Here is an 18,678-nt window from a genome sequence, read left to right on the forward strand (position 1 = left end):
CAACCAGAAATTATTTAAATCAATTCGTTCTTTGTCTTTTTATGTGATACTGGCCTCTAACCCGTGCGAAACACGGATGATTATATAATTCGTAATTTATTTTTTATAATTTAAAGTTTAACATCATTTTATTAGTATTTTAATATTAATGAATTGAATTTTAATTAAATTATATTAACCAACGGATTACATTTTCTCACAGAAATTTAGTTTTTACAATTTATTATCTATTTAAAAATATTTTTTTGGTATTAATATGGGATGCTATTATTCAATTGATTTTAAATTATATTTTTCATATTTCGTATATCTTCATATGTATGAAAAAAATATATTTGTCGTGTAACAGATTAGAGTTAGAAAAAATTATGTAATTATTCGTGTTTGTATTGATATAGAACATGTTAGAATTCAAAAAAGTTATATAAAGGTTCTTGTTTAAACAAATATTCAAAATTATATATTTATAATTTTATTTTAATGTCATTATAATTTTTTTAATGAAATAATAAATCAAGCCGAAGGCTCGAAAGTTATATGTTTGTGGTAAGCCGAAGGCTCGAAAGTTATATGCGTGTGGTGTTTTGGATCGGTTTAAGACTTGTATTTATTATGAGATAGATTTTTAGTGTTATAATTTATTTAAAACTTATACTTATAATAGATAAATTTCTAATCTTATAATTGTTTAAGACTTGTACCTATTAAGTGATAGATTTTTAGTGTGATTCTTTTTGTTTTTAGCAAGATAATAATATAAGAATGAATAAAAGAACATGACTACAAATTATATCCATGTTGGCTTATTATAGTATAGTACTAGCCTTTAACCCGTGCGAAGTACGGGCGGTTATATAATTCATAATTTATTTTTTATAATTTAAATTTTAATATCATTTTATTAGTATTTTAATATTAATAAATTGAACTTTAATTAAATTATATTAACCAACGGATTACATTTTCTCACAGAAATTAAGTTTTTACAATTTATTATCTATTTAAAAATATTTTTTTGTTATTAATATGGGATGATTTATTATTCAATTAATTTTAAAATATTTTTTTCATATTTCGTATATTTTCATATGTATGAAAAAAAGATATTTGTCGTGTAACAGATTATAGTTAGAAAAAATTATATAATTATTCGGGTTTCATATTGATATAGAACATGTTATAATTGGAAAGAGTTATATGAAGGTTCTTGTTTAAAAAAAAATATTCAAAATTATATATTTATAATTGATTTTAATGTCATTATAATTTTTTTTAATGAAATAATAAAACAAGTCGAAGGCTCGGAACTCGAAAGTTATATGCGTGTGGTAAGCCGAAGGCTCGAAAGTTATATGCGTGTAGTGTTTTGGATTGGTTTAAGACTTGTATTTATTATGAGATAAATTTTTAGTGTTGTAATTTATTTAAAACTTGTACTTATAAGAGATAGATTTTTAGTTTTATAATATAATTGTTTAAGACTTGTACTTATTAAGAGATAGATTTCTAGTGTGATTTTTTTTTAGCAAGATAAAAATATAAGAATGACTAAAAGAATATGACCAAACCAAAAAACATGTACTACAAATTATACCCATTTTGTATTATTATAGTATAGTATAGTATAGATAGTATAATATATATATACACCCGACATAAGTATCATTCATGCAGCCATGCTATTAAAAGATTTATTTGAAAATCAAGTTTATTCTAATAATAAGAGTATTTTAGCATTTTGTTTAAAGAAAAAGAGTATTTTAGCATTTTATACATCTTATTTTTGAACATATTTTTGTTTTAATTTCAAACTAAACCTTTTACCTGTTATACCTCCATGTTTTGAACTCGTTTTATTTTACATCCATTTAATTAAATTTTGTTCAAATTAATTGTTACTTTTAGTTAGACTAAAGGTCATATATAAACTATTCATTTAAATTCAGATTATGTTTACCTAAATTTTTAGTATTTTACTCGAAATCATCCTAATGACAATAGTCATTTAGATGGGGATAAATATCAAATAGGTCACTCGTTTCGTCCAAATGTATCAATTGAGTGACTGATTCCCAAATTGACTCAAATGAGACACTCATTAGAAAAATTTGTATCAAAAATATCACTCTATTGTTAGTCAAAATTTTGAAAATATTATATATTGAGTTTCACACATTTTTTATGAATGGTATTACATCCAAATGAAAGATTCCGAGTTCTACTATTTTCGCTAATATTTTTAGATTTTTAAAATTTAAACAACTATTTATTTTTAATTTTTTGGTTGTTTTATTTATTTAAATAAAAATAAACAGGAGACAAATTTTTTAAAATCTAAAAATATTATCTAAAATACTAGAATTCAGAATTTTTCCTTTAGATGTAATATCATTCATAAAAAATGTACGAAACTCAATATATAATACTTTCAAAATTTCGACTAACGATAGAGTGATATTTTTGATACAAATTTTTCTAATGAGTGTCTCATTTGAGTCAATTTGAAAATCAGTCACTCAATTGATACATTTGAACGAAACGAGTGACCTACTTGATATTTATCCCCATTTAGATGAAATTTGATCGTAAGAGTGTAAAATAAAAGGAGTTGCCCTTGGTATGAATCAATATCCAAACTCTTGGTCTCTCCTTTTCTCTCATCATCGCCGCCTACCTATCAAACTCCATAGCCGACGGATTTTAAAAGCCCAAAACTCGTTTTATTTTATTTGTTTCATGCAATAATCTTTCTTTTCAGCAAGGATTTCTATCCTTTTAATTATGATTATGTTTAGGTCACAGTCCGTTAAAAATTGAACGGAAATTTGGCTAAGCTTGGTGAGTTGGCTTTAACAAATCCACCATGACACGTAGAGTCAGTTGAAACAGCGTTTTGATCATTCAACTTCTGGTCATCAAGCTCAAGAAACTTTCATTCAGGTCACTGATTATTACATTTGTCAAAACTTGAAAAAAACGAACGAAAAGCTTTCCTACAACACCTATTTCACTATTAAAAAATTCTAAAACTTATAAACAAATGCAAGAAATATACATTGTCAAAAAAATGCAAGAGATAACATTAATGGTCTCACACACCATAAATTTAATCCTCTTTAATCTCTTATAATTTTATATATCTTTAGGTTATTTTCAAATTTGTGATGGACTTTTTCACAATTACTTAAAGATATATAAAATGAAAATAAATTAATAAGGGTGAAATTTTTGTGAGTTAAACCATTGATGATATTGTGCGTATTTGTTGTAAAGAGGTGTTGTAGGGGAGCCCCTAATGTTATTGCAGGAGAGATCTTTGGCCGGTTTATATTTATTATCTTTTAACAAATTTAATCGCTAGTGACCCGAATGAAAGTTTCTTCAGTTTGATGATCAAATTGCAAGTTTTGAGATAGTTGAGTGACAAAAATGCCACTCGAGTTAACTATACATGCACGGTGCATTTGTTCAAGCCAAGTCATCAAAGTTTAGTCAGTTTTCCGTCAGATTTTTAACGGAATGTAACGGTCGGTAACCTGAATAAAAAATTTTAAGAGTACAATGATGTGACTAAAAAACTTTTTAAGTTAGATAATGCAGTTGAATAATCAAAATGCCATTTAAAGTTGTTGCAAGTCTGACCCTACCATGCTCCCGTCAAAAGTACGTATTACTCGTAACTACAAGGGTGGAAGAATAATATAATAATAATAAGACAAAAAGACAAGACCTGAGTCTGAAGTCTAAACACTGTTGGAGCATGAAGAATCTCTAAGAAATTTCCCAACCAACCCCCCTATTTAACTTGATAATCAATTATGCTTCATACATTCTTATCTCTACTCTTATGTTCCTTGTGGTTTACATTGATTTCCAGGACATGTTGTGTATGGACGACTAGCCAGCCACTGTCTATGTAAGTAATTCTTACTCATCAACCTCAAATGTTGCTGAAGTTTTATGGATAAGAAAATATAAACAACTGGCATGCATCTACTTCATAATAATCTCTTATTTATCAGTTTGCTTTTGCTGTTAATCAAGGTCACCGACAAAATACCAAATATTTGGTTATTTCACAAACTGCCATGAATTTTGCGCAACAAAAATACGCAAGGTTAGTTGTTGTGCCGCAGCTTGTCTATTTCAGTCACTTCTATTTATGTTTCCATTGAATTTTTCCGACTTGGTTAGCCTCTCCTGGTTCCGCTCTGCCTAGTGAACATAAAAGTAAATACCGAGTCCAAAGCTCATTATGCTAGTCTTATGTTCAGGTTCGAGAATTCAACTTCAGACAAATCTCTTGATTATACCAAAAATCAGGGGCTGCAAGGATTTAAGGCAGCGGTGAGTTCCATTGTGGGCAGAGGACTAGAGAAGAGTTGCAGAGGCATCAGAAATTCAAGAAATCTCGATGACTCGAAGGATAATTCAACCTCATGTGGAAAAAGGTTCATTGACCCTCAGGGGCAATTTCTGCAGCGATGGAATAAGATCTTTGTATTGGCCTGTGTCTTGTCAGTGTCCTTGGATCCATTGTTCTTTTACATTCCTGTCATCGATGGGAAACGGAGGTGCCTTAACATAGACAAGCAATTAGCCACCACAGCCTGTATTCTTCGATCATTCACTGACATCTTCTACATACTTCACATCCTCTTTCAGTTTCATACAGGATTTATTGCCCCTTCTACTCGCGTCTTTGGAAGGGGTGAACTCATAACCAATCACGTTGCTATAGCAAAACGATACTTGTCCACCTACTTCATTGTAGACATTTTAGCCATCCTCCCTCTTCCTCAGGTGGTCATTTTAGTTATCATTCCAAAAATGGATGGACCTGTTTCGCTGACTGCAAAAGACATGTTGAAGTTTGTTGTCTTGTGCCAGTACATCCCCAGGTTTTTCCGCATATATCCCCTGTTTAATGAAGTCACTAGATCTTCTGGATTATTCGCTCAAACAGCGTGGGCTGGAGCTGCCATCAATTTGTTTCTCTATATGCTTGCCAGTCATGTAAGTTTGCTGATTCTATACTTTATACTTGTGTCTTAAAACTAGGAACTATTCAGTAGTTTATAACATCTTTTAACTTACTGGTGGCAAATCATCATATGAAGCAGCAATTTCTCAATTTGACAGGTTGTTGGAGCCTTTTGGTACCTGATTTCAATCGAGAGGAAAGACAAATGCTGGCGCGAGGCGTGCAAGGGTGACTGTGACATTACCTACTTGTATTGTAGAAATGGTGTTGGCATACACAATTCAATCCTAAGTGCTTCTTGCCCCCATCTTGAGCCAGAAGATATTAGAAAACCATCAGATTTCAATTTTGGCATATTTCTTGATGCTCTGAAATCCAATGTGGTGGAAATGGAAAATTTCCCGCGTAAATTTCTTTATTGCTTCTGGTGGGGTTTGCGGAGTTTAAGGTTAGTGCTAGTCCAGCTGCTCATCTGATGTATAACTAATTTGAGAGTTCAATAGCTCCTTGTGATTTTGAAGGTCTTGTTTAAGTAGTGTACATTTGTTAGGTAAAACCTTGGCTAATAAAGATTTCACTCATACTCATTCCTCAGTTCACTTGGTCAGAACCTGAAAACAAGTAGCTTTGTTGGAGAGATTCTCTTTGCCATCACCATATCTATCGTCGGATTAGTGCTATTTTCCTTGCTCATAGGCAACATGCAGGTATGTACTATGATATCATTTGATGATGATTTCTCTTTTACTGCTCTGCTAGTTCATAAACAATAAGAAAGACTAATGTCCGGAATTCTTTGTACTTTTGCTCCAAACTAAACCTCATCATCATCTAATGGATTTGTTTTCTGGCTGTTGCAGAAATATCTGCAGTCTATTACCATCAGAGAAGAGGAGATGAGGGTAAAAAGGAGAGATGCAGAGTTATGGATGTCCCATCGTATGCTCCCAGAGAGTCTAAGGGAGCGGATCAAGCGTTATGAACAATACAAATGGCAAGAAACCAGAGGAGTAGACGAGGAATTTCTCATCCGTGACCTTCCCAAGGATGTGAGGAGGGACATAAACCGCCATCTTTGCTTGGCTTTACTGACTAGAGTAAGTGTACACTCAAAGGCGTTACTTTACTCACTCACCTTGTATTATGGCTTGCACTCACCCTCAATTTGTAGGTGCCAATGTTTGCAAGTATGGATGAACAATTGTTGGATGCTATGTGTGATCGACTCAAGCCAGTCCTTTACACGGAGAAGAGCTGTATAGTCCGTGAAGGTGATCCCGTTGATGAAATGCTCTTTGTCATGCGTGGCAAAATCTTGACAATGAACACCAATGGGGGAAGAACGGGTTTCTTCAACTCTGTTACTCTGAAAGCTGGTGATTTCTGCGGTGAAGAGCTTCTTACTTGGGCTCTGGTCCCCAACTCTTCTTCTAGTCTTCCAATCTCAACTAGAACTGTGCAAGCAGTATCAGATGTCGAAGCTTTTGCCTTAATGGCTGAAGACCTCAAGTTTGTTGCCTCTCAGTTTCGTCGCCTTCACAGCAAGCAGCTTCAGCACACTTTCAGGTACCATTCGGAGCAGTGGAGATCATGGGCAGCCTGTTTTATACAAGCAGCATGGCGGCGTCACTGTAAAAGGGAGTTTGAGAAGTCTTTACGAGAGAATGAAGACAGACTTCAGAATGCTTTGGCCAAAGAGGGTGGAACAATACCAAGCCTTGGTGCCACCATCTATGCGTCGAGGTTTGCTGCAAATGCGCTCAGAGCCTTGCGGCGCCATCTCGTACCTAGTGCAAATTTGCCACAGACATTACTGATTCAGAAACCAGATGAGCCGGATTTTAGTGCCCAAGAAACTAGAAAATAAATTCTTTCTGTGGCATGACAATAAAAACTCACTAGATTCACCACATTGTCTTAGCTTCCTCCAATACACAATTCCCTTTAGTGTACAAATATATTTGATTTTCAAAGCTAGTATTTAAAATTTGTTGAGCCTGTTATATATGATACCTTTCTTCAGATCTCTAAACTCGACTACAGCCCATGTGTCTGATAATTTGTACTCTAACCATCAACTTTGGTCTGTCACAAATAATGTGCCTGCTGCAATTTCATTTCTAGAAAAACTGGCTGACTTTAAATGTTATGCAAGCAACGTGGCCTGTTAAGTCTAATACAACTTTGTATTGTTAACTGGGAAAGTGTCGAATTTATATACAATTTTGTATGTTGTTCTACTGTTCTTAATATATACATTTTACATTATGAATTTGATGAGCTCTGTAGTTCAGACTTGGAATTAGAAGTGCGACTTTTGTACATAGAACTTGCAGGAGGAACCTCGGCACGCGAAGAGACTGTCCCAGAAAGAGGCTGGAAATTTGTGTTCCCAACAAACCAGTAAAGTGCCCATTTTAAGTTGCAAAGGGTGTATTTGAGAGCTTTCGTCCAGTTCTCTTGTTTGTTGAAACTCTGGGTGATGGAATAGTTTTCTACTTTGTCATTCTCAATCCTGCATAAATTAACATTAGGTTGTATCATGAAATGAGATACCAAGAAGACAGATCACATGTTTAGTCCCCATCACTGTGGCTCAGGATAACAATATAGCTCACTATAAGATAGATATATATAATAATATCACTAATTAGTTAAATACATATCGTGTGATAAATCGATTCCCAGATTTTTAGGAGACCAGAAAAAACCAACATTTACAAATAAAAGCCAAATCTATGTCGACAATCAGCTCAGCCAACTTTATTCTTAATTTGATCACTTCCCTCAGAACATAAACTTTGTAAAGTGATGATTAGCGTACATGCTTCGTAGGATGAAAAAACATAGAGATAGATGCATGTGTGTCTCATATTAGGAATTCCTCAAATACAAAAAGAGTCTTACTTGTAGGGAAGTTTAAAACGTTTATCTGCTGGTATGTTGTTCTCCTTATCTTTGGAGTTCGCGAATTCTGCAAACTCTTTCAGGCAAGTTAAGAACAATGTCATTGCTTTATCGTAACGGGTGCTCCAGAACAAATTCACCGGGCCAAACCTGAGATGGAACTATGTCAAAACTAAAGTAGCATGAATCAAACTCTAACCATGTCCAGCAATGCATATGAAAAAAGATGACTAGGTTAATGGTGAGTCTATTCAATCACTGTAGTAATAGTAAGACTTTAGGCCATTTTTAAGTGGAACATAGATGGGAGGAAGCTTTCTTCATTTTACATCCCAGCAATGTAGAAGATTGAAACATCATACTGATGATGACAAAAGCAACTCAGGACAATCTACTTGGCTATAACAAACTCTACAAATAGGCACTTGGTAAAGTATACCAATGCAAAAATATATTGACTTGAACCAGTGGGTTTAGGCCGTTTTCAGGTGGAGGACACAGCTGCAAAACAAAATGTGATGACAAAAATGCAGGTAATAACTAATAGCTATAGCATGTTTCTTAGGTCCTTGCATCAATCATCCATTACAAGTAGTCAACTCCTTTCAAGAGAAAGAGATGAGTGAGCATACTGAACTTACAGCTCATAACTATTATTGCTGGCATCCATAATCCGAGGATAACTACCCATGGGAATGATTTTTATCCGATATCTGAGTATAAAGTTAAGATAAACAAATTAAGGATCTAAGTCCTGTAGTTGAAAGATCATATGAGGAATGCATCTGCAAATCAGGTATGATTCCGACATTCAGTAAATAAACTATATCATATTCGCAATAGTATTCAACATATAAGCTGCATCTTGCAGTTCATGTCCTATAATATGAATTCTCGTCAGCCAAACAGTGTATAGCAAGATAGTTAAGCAACAAGATACAAATTAGTAAGTCGAATATGAAGGATACTGGAACTTTGGTCGGAAATACTGAGCCATCGTGTGGAGTAGAAAGCAAGCTTGGCCCCATGCAGCATTTATTTCATCCCACTCCACCTATACAGCATAAAGACATCTTATAAATTAGAGAATAAAAATCAATTTTAAAGGACAATAAAGTAACAGCTAGATTGATGGACAAACATTAAAAGATGTAGGTGTTCTCCATGCCACAAATTAGAAGCAGGTATATTAGGTATGTCATTTCTGCGGTGAAGAATGGTAGGTCTAAAGTGTATTCTTATTTGAGTCATGATACTAAACATTGGCATTCATGCTCTCGGAATAACCAGAGAGAGGGCATATGTCTTTTCAACAACTTAATGACAATGTAGCAAAACAATTGCACCTCAACTACATACCGGAATTTTAGGAAGTCTGCCTAGCCTGAAATTGTTAATTGTTCCAAAGTCTCCATCATACCAGATTGGAAAAGCATCATTGAGAACATTTGTTCTCTTTAACAATTCTAGATGTGCCTGAGAAACTTCAATCTTTGAGAGAATGGCATCCCTCTCTTCCTGCACCAGTGATACTGAAGTTAGCAAGTTGAGGCAAACAAAACATTATCAAGATGAAATACCTACAGTTTCCCAACTCGGAGAATTTTCAAGGGAAAAAGAATGAGGTTCCTTGAAACATTTGAGGATGAGACAGTTAAAGAGAGTTAAATTATAATGCTACACTTGAATGTAGCTTCATAAACTAGCCATAATTAACAGGGAAGGAAAATCACAACATTAAAACCATTAAAAATTGAGACGTTTAAGGTTTTCTGGTTAGATTAGATAGAAGAGATGAAGGAATAGAAATTTTAAAGTGTAAATATTAAAAGAAATAGAGAATTATATAATTTATTATAAAGGAAATAAACATGAACATGATAATAGAATTTGTGAATATGAGCAGGAAAGGGGCATGAGCAATGATGCTAACTGGCGGATTAAAGGTTAATCAATCTGTTGGATGGAATGAGGGAATGAATAAACCTTGCACAAACGATAGGAAAATTACATACATATTATTTCATACGCACCCCTCTAACAAAAAATAACAAATTCCAACCAAAACACAACCACTATTCATTACATCGATATGCACATTTGCAAGCTCTGGATTGCTCTTACTACAATAAGAAGGTTTCCCCCAGCAATCATGTGAAATATTCTAAAAGGTACACCATGATATTGATGCAGGGAGTTAATGACGGTACCTGATGTGAAATCAACTGAAACTGGAAATTATTGAACTCATGCCAATACCTGATGCAGATAAATTAAATGAATAATTACACAAAGGGACTTGCACATAAACTAAATAAGCGACTTTAAAAACAGAATAAAGAAAAAGACCATATTCATAGTTTGGGTACAACTACTGTATTCAAGCACCTAAAGGGAAAAAAAGGGAAAAATATACTATATATTTTGATCATGGCAAAACTTACCTGTCTTCCAACTCATTGAAGCGACTGGATTTTAAATTCAGTTCTTTCAGTTCAGCCGTGACTTCTGCACATTGTTTTTCAGTATCTTCCATAGCTGCTTCAAGTTTCCTTTCCTCTTCTTCTATCTACAGAAAAATTTAAAAAACATTCTGTACCTCAGATCAGGGGGGTAAACAGATAGTCTGTAATAAATTAGATATACAGCCGCTGGAAGCCATAATAGTTACAAAGGTAGAACATTCCTAAAGTGTCAAAAAGATATACATAATCAATTATGTGTTGTGCAATTAACTTCTACGTTTACACATTTTGTGCACCTCTCACATAATCGCTCTCTTTACGCATGTCACTACATAATACATACAGAGCCCTGGATGTACCTTGGAAGAAGACATATCAAGAGTGATCTCCATCAAAATATTTAAATATTTTATTTCACTCATATTTATTTCCTTTTTTAATTGTACTTACTATTGGCTTTTTGAGTTTATATTAGTAGAACATGAGATAAGAGAAGTAATAATGATCAATTGGATGCTATTAATCACTTTTAAAATATATTAATTGGCAACTGATCACATGTGACTTAAATGGAAAAAAAACATGACAAATTTATTTTTATGACTTATATGGAAAAAAACAGGATAAATTAATTTTTATGAAGTGATCATCTTGTACATGTTCAACCGGACTAACTAGAATCCATTATTTACTATTAAATGATAAGATTGTAGGTGATGTGTTAACTCATAACCAAAATCTACATCATATATAAGAGGACAGACCCGACATATAAGTGGACAGACCTGACAATAGTAGTACTTCATATAAATATAATTTTAACGAGACATCTGATAGATACCTTCAGTTTTTCCTTGAGAAAATCAGCTTCTGTAAGAGCATTTCGGGGTTCCCCCTCTAACCTTTGCAGGCATGCTTCATATGCTTTTATGTCCCTGTTTACGTCTTCAACCTCTTTATCAAGCTTATCGGATAACACTCTCATGCACTCGAGGCATAGAGGCTGATCAACCTGGTCATTAAATTTATACATATAAAATATAAAACGCATATGGGATGTGTCATAATTATAAACTATATGCACACAAGCTATATGCATCTCCAAATATTAATTAAATGCATCAAAGCATTATGTTTAATTACGAAATGTAGCAGTGAGATTGTAATTATGATTAAACTCCCCTGCCATTAGAAAAAATAGATATATTCACACCTGTGTCTGCGTTGTCGCAATTTCAAAGGCACGCTTGAGGACTGTTATTGTGGAGTGGAAACCAGAATTGTTTGGGTGTGAAGGAGCACCAGTTGGTTCACCCTCATGTGATGGCGCATGGATGCCGCTTGCATCAGAGGTGGATTCACACTTGTACACGGAAGCAGCAGGTGGAGGCAAAACAACAAACGATTCCTCCATTGTCTTCCCAGACTGGCTTGCATCAGACAGATTGGATCCACCGCGAGGACGTGGAGGGACCCCTGGTACTTGTGTTTTTTGTTTAGGCAACACCACAAATGAGTGGTCCATACGTGTTGAATTTAAAACACTACTCGCACCATGAACTGAAGAACCCTGAATCCCTGCATGAAATATTACCAATGTAATGCAAACTCAAAGTCTGATTTCCCAATTCTCGCGTTGCAATATTATGATGGAGACAATTAAAATGCTTAGTGTCCACCACTTTTAGGATAGGCAACAAAAACATTAGTGTGTTTAAGTTTTACTATATTTTTGCATGCCACTACATCATCGAGGCCAATAGTGACAACTAGGCCCTAGTCTTATAGATAAACTGTCAAGACAACTCAATCTCTGCCCTCAGTGCAAGTCAGTACTTGCAGCTCTGCATTGTATGTTAAGCCAAGCCACATCTGTCAGGATGACATCTGTTTCATGTGAAACGGGTAATAACTAGTATAATAATAGCAGTAGTAGTAGTAACTGTCATAAGTCAACAGGTGTACTTAAGTCTTTTACCACTTCCATTGAAAGAAGTGGTTAGATGTAGTTTATAAATTGGAACAGAACTTGTATCAGAAAATCACAAAACGTATATAAAATCAGAGAACTCAAAGGTCAGTTCCTGCCAACATCCAGATTAGAGTCATCAAACTCACAGATTAAACTATTTAGTATTGGCTAAACTAGAAGGCCAATATGCATTTAGCTAAAAAAGGCTGTTCCCTGAAAAATATCACATCTAACAGATTTCACTTATAACGTATAGGTTAAGTTCTTATAGGACCTCATCAGTGCCTTTGTATAGGAACCTAGGAATTAGGAATAAACACTGTGATGGGACATTTTTCAGAATCCCAGAATGGAATCTATAAAGTGAGCAAGATGGTAGAACCGAGTATGATCTCCTACTGTCAACCTTAAGAGAAGACAAGTTACCTACGGGCAGTAAATATTTCATTCTTATAAACTGTAAAACTAAGCAAATTTGCGAAAGGTGTATAGACACTTCCGAAGGTACAAGTGGAAGAATATAGTTAATTGTAGTATCAACTTCAGCAAAGTCAGCATCAGTTCGAGATTTATTTCCCTGATTCAAGCATTATACCTAGGATGATGAAGTTAACAAAAATGTGACACAAGCTACCTTATGCAAGATAATAGAGATGACTAGAGAAAACCGTTCCAAATGCCAGAGACCATTTGAGACTTTAAATGCAAACATGGCTACAGCTTAGAGGTGCAGTACTACTAAAATCGTAAAAACAATTGGATAAGAACAACTTCAAATGAAAAGTCCTCTTCTTCATCTAATAGTAACATTTGGATCTATCTTTAAACAAAAATCAGATATTACATTCCAAATATACAAGTGCTTGTTGCATTCATCAAGTATACAATTTACGAAACTGAGCAAGCAAAATTGATAATGAAGGCAATTGATCAACAAATACAGCCCTAATATTAACAAGAAAACAGCTAGTAAATAAAAAATCCTCGTACTTGAAATATAATTCGAGAAATCTTGGTCATTCATTTATAGGCAGCTCTATATATATGAAAATTCAGTGGACCAAAACTATAAAGATGAAATCAGCACAGCCTTCTTGAGCCCTAAAGTTGAATTATTTCTTAAATTTTATCAGAGATTATTCAATCGACCATATTTTTACACATAAAACATTTAACTTCCCTAAGTACAATTAAAAGTAGTAGTAAATTAGACATGAGCTCAAATTGATGACTTCAATCAATAAAAAAAAAAACACACAGAGAGAGAGAGATACCAGAACGAAAAGAGGAGTCATTGAGGAACTTGTCGGCGTAAGAATCAACGCCGACGATGACGAGATTGTGGCGGCAGTTTTGGCAGACCCATCGGGGAAGGTTCGGATCAACCGGCAGGGTCCGACCCTTGTCCATTAGATTATTATTTGCGCTACTGTTAATGTTGTTAATCTTCTTCATATGTTGTGTAATCAAGTATGAATCCTGAGCGCACTTCCGTTTTGGTCATATATACTAGCACCCAAACCGAACATACCAACCCGAAACAATTTTTTTAACCCAATATGTGTTTATTTTTAAAAATATAAACCCGATTTAATTTTCGACCCAACCAATTCGAATTTTTTTACCCCAATATGTGTTTGGTTTAAAAAAATATAAACCCGATTTAATTGAGTTAGTTACGGATTTGAGTTTTTTTTTTCACCAAATATGTATCTTCTGCAATGTTTCCAAAGATAAAGTTTCTCAACCTGTATACCTCAGAGAATTTATTATGAGATATTTAAGTTACTAGCAGTACATGTTTCAGTTTTACCGAGTAGTCTGATTTGATTATACTAGTATGTATAAGAGAATTGAGCATCTGTTTAATTTTTTTTAATTATATATTTAATAAACCGACTAACCGATCCAAACTGAAACACTACAAATTGGTTTGGTTTTGGGGTTCACACGGTTCGGGTTGATTTGAAATTTTGAAAACCCGATTTAATTGGATTGGGTTGTTAAATTCCGGTAAACCGACCAACCCGAACCGTGTATACCCCTATATATATTATATATATATATATATATATATAGGGTATGGTTCAACGAGTAACTTTTATATTTGAGTAACTGAGTAACTAATGCACAGCCCTCCAATATAATACATTATCAACGGTTGTTGTGCACCCTGTTTTTTCTAAACAACACTGCACGCATAGATAGATAAACTGCCAAAGCACATTGGCGGGAGTCCAGTTCTGTATTTACTTCTTCTTAATTTATTCTATGTATTGTATATATTAATTTATGTTCTGTACATATTATTGTATGTAATATATTTTGGTGTTCTGTAATTTTTTTTTTGTCATTGTGTTCGGTAAATTTCTTTTGGTCCGTGTGTTCTGTAATTTTTTTTGTCAGCGTGTTCTGTAATTTTTAGTTCTCAGTTATTTTTTTTATGTTTTGTTTATATTATTTTATGTTCTGTATACAAATTTTTTTCAATATTTTGTACATATTATTTTATGTTTTGTGTATGTTTTTGTATGCTATGTTCTGTAATCTATTTGAGTGTTTATTTTATTGGGTATGTGATTATGTTCTGTATAATTTGTGCTATTTTTATTTCATCAAATTTAAGCACAAAATAATATAAAATTATTTTTAATGCTTGCACACAGAAGTTGTATCGTGTATCAGATGGTGTACAAAATCCTCCCCATAAGGTGGATAATTCAACGTGTCTTAATCAGCATTTTTCTTTTTATCTTAAATCTAAAAGCTCACACGTAGTTACGTGGTTACTAGTTTAAGGGTTACTCATAGAGAAGGACCCTATATATATATGCAAATCCGATGTAATCTGTATCTGGGCAGTTAAATTCTACGTCGTAATCAATTAAAAATATAAAATATACAAAAATTTATATTTTACAAATATTAATTCATAAATCAGTCATTCTTCCGTGTTATCTGTATACGTGCAGTTAAATTCTCTGTGGTATTTAATACAAATTTAATGAATTTATCGATATACAAATATTTATATTCAGATATATTAATAAATAAATTAATCACTTTTTATCTACTGATCACATAGAAAAGATATGGAAATAAAGAACTCAGAGACATCTATTTAAACTCATCAAGTGTTATATTAGAAAATTGAATTGTTGTTTAATAGTTAAAATTAATAATTGTTTTTAAAATTAAGTTAGGTATCTTACATTGAGTAATGCAAGTCTTAAATAAAAACTAATATATAGAGAGAGGAGGTTGAGTACAAACTACACTAGCTGCAAATTGCGAACTAGACCCAAGTCCACATGTTTTGTGATCGGACCAATAGATTTTCAACTGCCAGTCTATTAAAATTTAAATTCTTACAGACAATACATACAGTTACATTGAATACAGTTACCGCGGCACTTATTATGCACGCATTCCACCAACATTTGTCCCACTAAAATCACTACATATTAACGTTGAGTCTACTACAAATCAACAAGTTCGGGTTGCGACAGTGATCTATACGGTTTCAAACACGTTAGTACTTAAGTAACTAGAACAAATCGAAGTGAACAAAATGGTGATTTGAAGCTCCACACCTCGTTCAGCACAAAAAGTCACTTCGAACTCTAAAAAAGGCAATGATGATTTTCGTTATTACTTATAATCAACTATAATATTTAGTATAAACGTCTATTAACTGTTGCATGTTACTAATTCTGTGATTTTTAGGATTTTATATGAGATTTTGCTTCGAACTAATATTGCTCTTGATATGTTCTTAAAGGATCCACTAATTAGAGATTGTTGACTATTCAGGCAGAAATTATGGTTAAACTGAAAAAGATATGTAAATTTTTGGTTTTAGATTTTTTTCTCTGGATTTTTGTTATAATATTAGTGTTTTGCATAAATAATATTTTAGTGATTGTGTTATAATATTTTACATATGATTTTGTGTTTACTGACTTTTGTGATTACTATAGTCCACTGATTAGATCTAGTTTTTTGATTTTTCACTAGACTATATAAATTATTGATTGTGATTTATGATTTTATCGATTATGAAATTATTGATCTGTTGAACTATATTCCTTGTATAAACCTTGAAAATTATACTCTAAATTATACATATAATAAGTGTAAATAGTAATATGTACAAAGAGATTGTTACTCAGATATTGTTGATTCTGTTATTTTGCAATACGTTTATGTGTTTTGTTTAAGGTTTTGATCTGTTGGTGATTGCGTGTTGATAAACTGAGAGTAGTGTGGAGTATTGTTGTAGTGTTCATCATTTTTAATTGTTGTGAATTTATTACGAAAAGTGCTATTGATAGTGTTGTTTTCGATTAGAGTTTGTAGAATGTGTACAGTTGGCGCAAAGATGTTTCAGATGTAATATTGTGATGTTGGGCATTGTATTATATTGATATGTACAAAAAGATTGTTACTTAGAATAGATATTGTTGATTTCGGTATTTTGTGACAAGTTTGTGTTTTGTTTACGATTTTGAGTTGTTGTGTTGGTAATTGCGCATCGATAAACTGAGACTATTGTGGACTATTGACTGTAGTGTACTGCATTTGTAATCGTTGTGGATTTGTTGCGATAAGTGCTCTGAATAATATTATTTTCGATTAGAGTTTGTAGAATGTGTATTGTTGGCATAGTGATGTTGAGCTAAATCAAAAGTCTTCTAGGTATAGCTCAGATTCACAATAGTTTTTTCATATTCAACATATATATGCCTTGTATTATGAAATTCTTATGTGAAATTACAACTGTATATACCATCTACATACCCTGCATTAATCCCTTTATATGAACATCTATATATAGGGCTGTTTAACGAACCGAGCTGTTCACGAACAAGCTCGAGCTCGGCTAGTTAAGAGCTCGTTCGGCTCGGTTCGTTAAGTTAACGAGCTCGAACTCGAACACAAAAAATTGTTCGTTAAGTAAACGAGCTCGAGCCGAGCTTTTAGTATGTTCGGCTCGAGCTCGGTTCGAGCTCGTTCGGCTCGATCTCGGCTCGTTAAAACTCGAAAAAATGCAATATTTTTTTATGTATTTTTATAATACATTCCCTACTTTTCACTGCATCTTCCCACCAAAATAATAAGAAGTTTACATCTTTTTTTTAAAAAAAAAGCGGCATAAGGATTCATTAATAAAAGGGAGGAATGTCCCTGGATTACTTACAATAGCAAAAGATAGCCAGTTCAACAGTGCAAGCTATGTGCAACTTACAGAGTTGCCAAAATAGAGAAGAAATCTTGGGACAAAACATACAAGCAGCCACTTCTATTTTATCATACTACTAAGATTACGAGCTTGTGAGAGGATTTAGGCTTTGATGCCACTAGCAGCCTCCTTCGAAACTGGAACCACATCAGGAGAGAAACCCATAAGAGCCGGTCAGAAGTTTACATCTTTCAGTTGCGACAAAAACTATCACAAATTTTAAATACATACAGAGTTCTAAACTAGCTGCCATTCTTCAGGTGCCAAGTTGTACAGTTTTAATAATTTTGGATTACAACTCAAAAATTCAAGACCAAAATAAAAGCCATAGCAAGTTGCAGCAGGCCAGCAGCTATCTTAAATCCATCTCGTACTTGATCAACATATTCATCACTGCAAAATAAAACAAAGAAAACTCAAATTTCATCCTACTGAGAATGCACCAGCAAGTCATTAGTCACTGATTTAAATTTCAAAGTATAAAGCCCATATAAGCATTCCCAAAAGCTCAGCAGTGAAAGGCCTTGTATATCAAATTCAGAACCATTGTATATGTGTGCAATTTAGTAATTTAAATACTTTGTAATAATCAAAGTGTTTTCCAGGTAGTACCACATGATAAACTAACTATTGCATGACATGATTAAAATCCACCTGCAGCTAAATGAAATTGCGGTTCATGCAAGACAACAAGAGGCATTGTGAATTAGAACTTTTCTTTATTCACCTCTCTACAAATTGTACATTCATAATGTTTGTGTTAAATTGAAAGGTTAGGTTTCGAAATGAGCAACATGTTAAAATAAAACTTAATAACTAATAAGTTGTATCACTAAATTATACTTGTAGGAAAGATCTGATATGGTAGCTAAAGAAGCTGACTCTGCCAAAGCCGCATAAGTTATATGTTACTAAATGCCTTTTTGCGGCCTCCCAGTGTCAAAAACAGTGAAGATATATCGGCCTGGATAAGTTATAACTTTGAAAATTGTCTACATCTAATCTAAAAAAGAGACTCAAGTCTTTTGCTGATCACAACTGAATTAAACCAATATTAAGTCCTTTGCTGATCACAACTGAATTGACCGTGCACAGATTAGCACTAGAA

General features: G+C 33.4%; 2 protein-coding genes across 3 annotated transcripts; one reads left to right on the top strand and one right to left on the bottom strand.

Moving 5' to 3' along the window:
- The first annotated feature begins 3,732 nt into the window (after positions 1-3,732).
- Positions 3,733-7,008, top strand: LOC108209262 (cyclic nucleotide-gated ion channel 1). 2 transcript variants are annotated; one of them, XM_017380082.2, is made up of 7 exons: positions 3,733-3,916; positions 4,045-4,117; positions 4,275-5,016; positions 5,143-5,432; positions 5,580-5,691; positions 5,845-6,081; positions 6,156-7,008. In XM_017380082.2, the coding sequence occupies exons 2-7, from the start codon at positions 4,089-4,091 to the stop codon at positions 6,849-6,851; spliced, it is 2,106 nt and encodes a 701-aa protein (XP_017235571.1). In that variant the 5' UTR covers positions 3,733-3,916; positions 4,045-4,088; the 3' UTR covers positions 6,852-7,008. The 2 variants fall into 2 exon arrangements, with proteins under 2 accessions (XP_017235571.1, XP_063943134.1); XM_064087064.1 differs by having other exon boundaries at positions 3,853-3,916; positions 4,023-4,117.
- Positions 7,009-7,063: 55 nt separating this feature from the next.
- On the bottom strand, positions 7,064-13,857 carry LOC108209263 (beclin-1-like protein). Its single transcript, XM_017380083.2, has 10 exons — positions 13,603-13,857; positions 11,570-11,934; positions 11,198-11,368; positions 10,336-10,460; positions 10,102-10,150; positions 9,251-9,409; positions 8,860-8,945; positions 8,533-8,604; positions 7,892-8,041; positions 7,064-7,499 (listed from the first exon to the last, which is right to left on the bottom strand). Exons 1-10 carry the CDS (start codon positions 13,781-13,783, stop codon positions 7,250-7,252), a joined length of 1,608 nt encoding a protein of 535 aa, XP_017235572.1. The 5' UTR covers positions 13,784-13,857; the 3' UTR covers positions 7,064-7,249.
- Between the last annotated feature and the right edge of the window lie 4,821 nt (positions 13,858-18,678).

Source organism: Daucus carota, chromosome 2 (genome assembly GCF_001625215.2).
Source record: "Daucus carota subsp. sativus chromosome 2, DH1 v3.0, whole genome shotgun sequence".
Classification (NCBI taxonomy): domain Eukaryota; kingdom Viridiplantae; phylum Streptophyta; class Magnoliopsida; order Apiales; family Apiaceae; genus Daucus; species Daucus carota.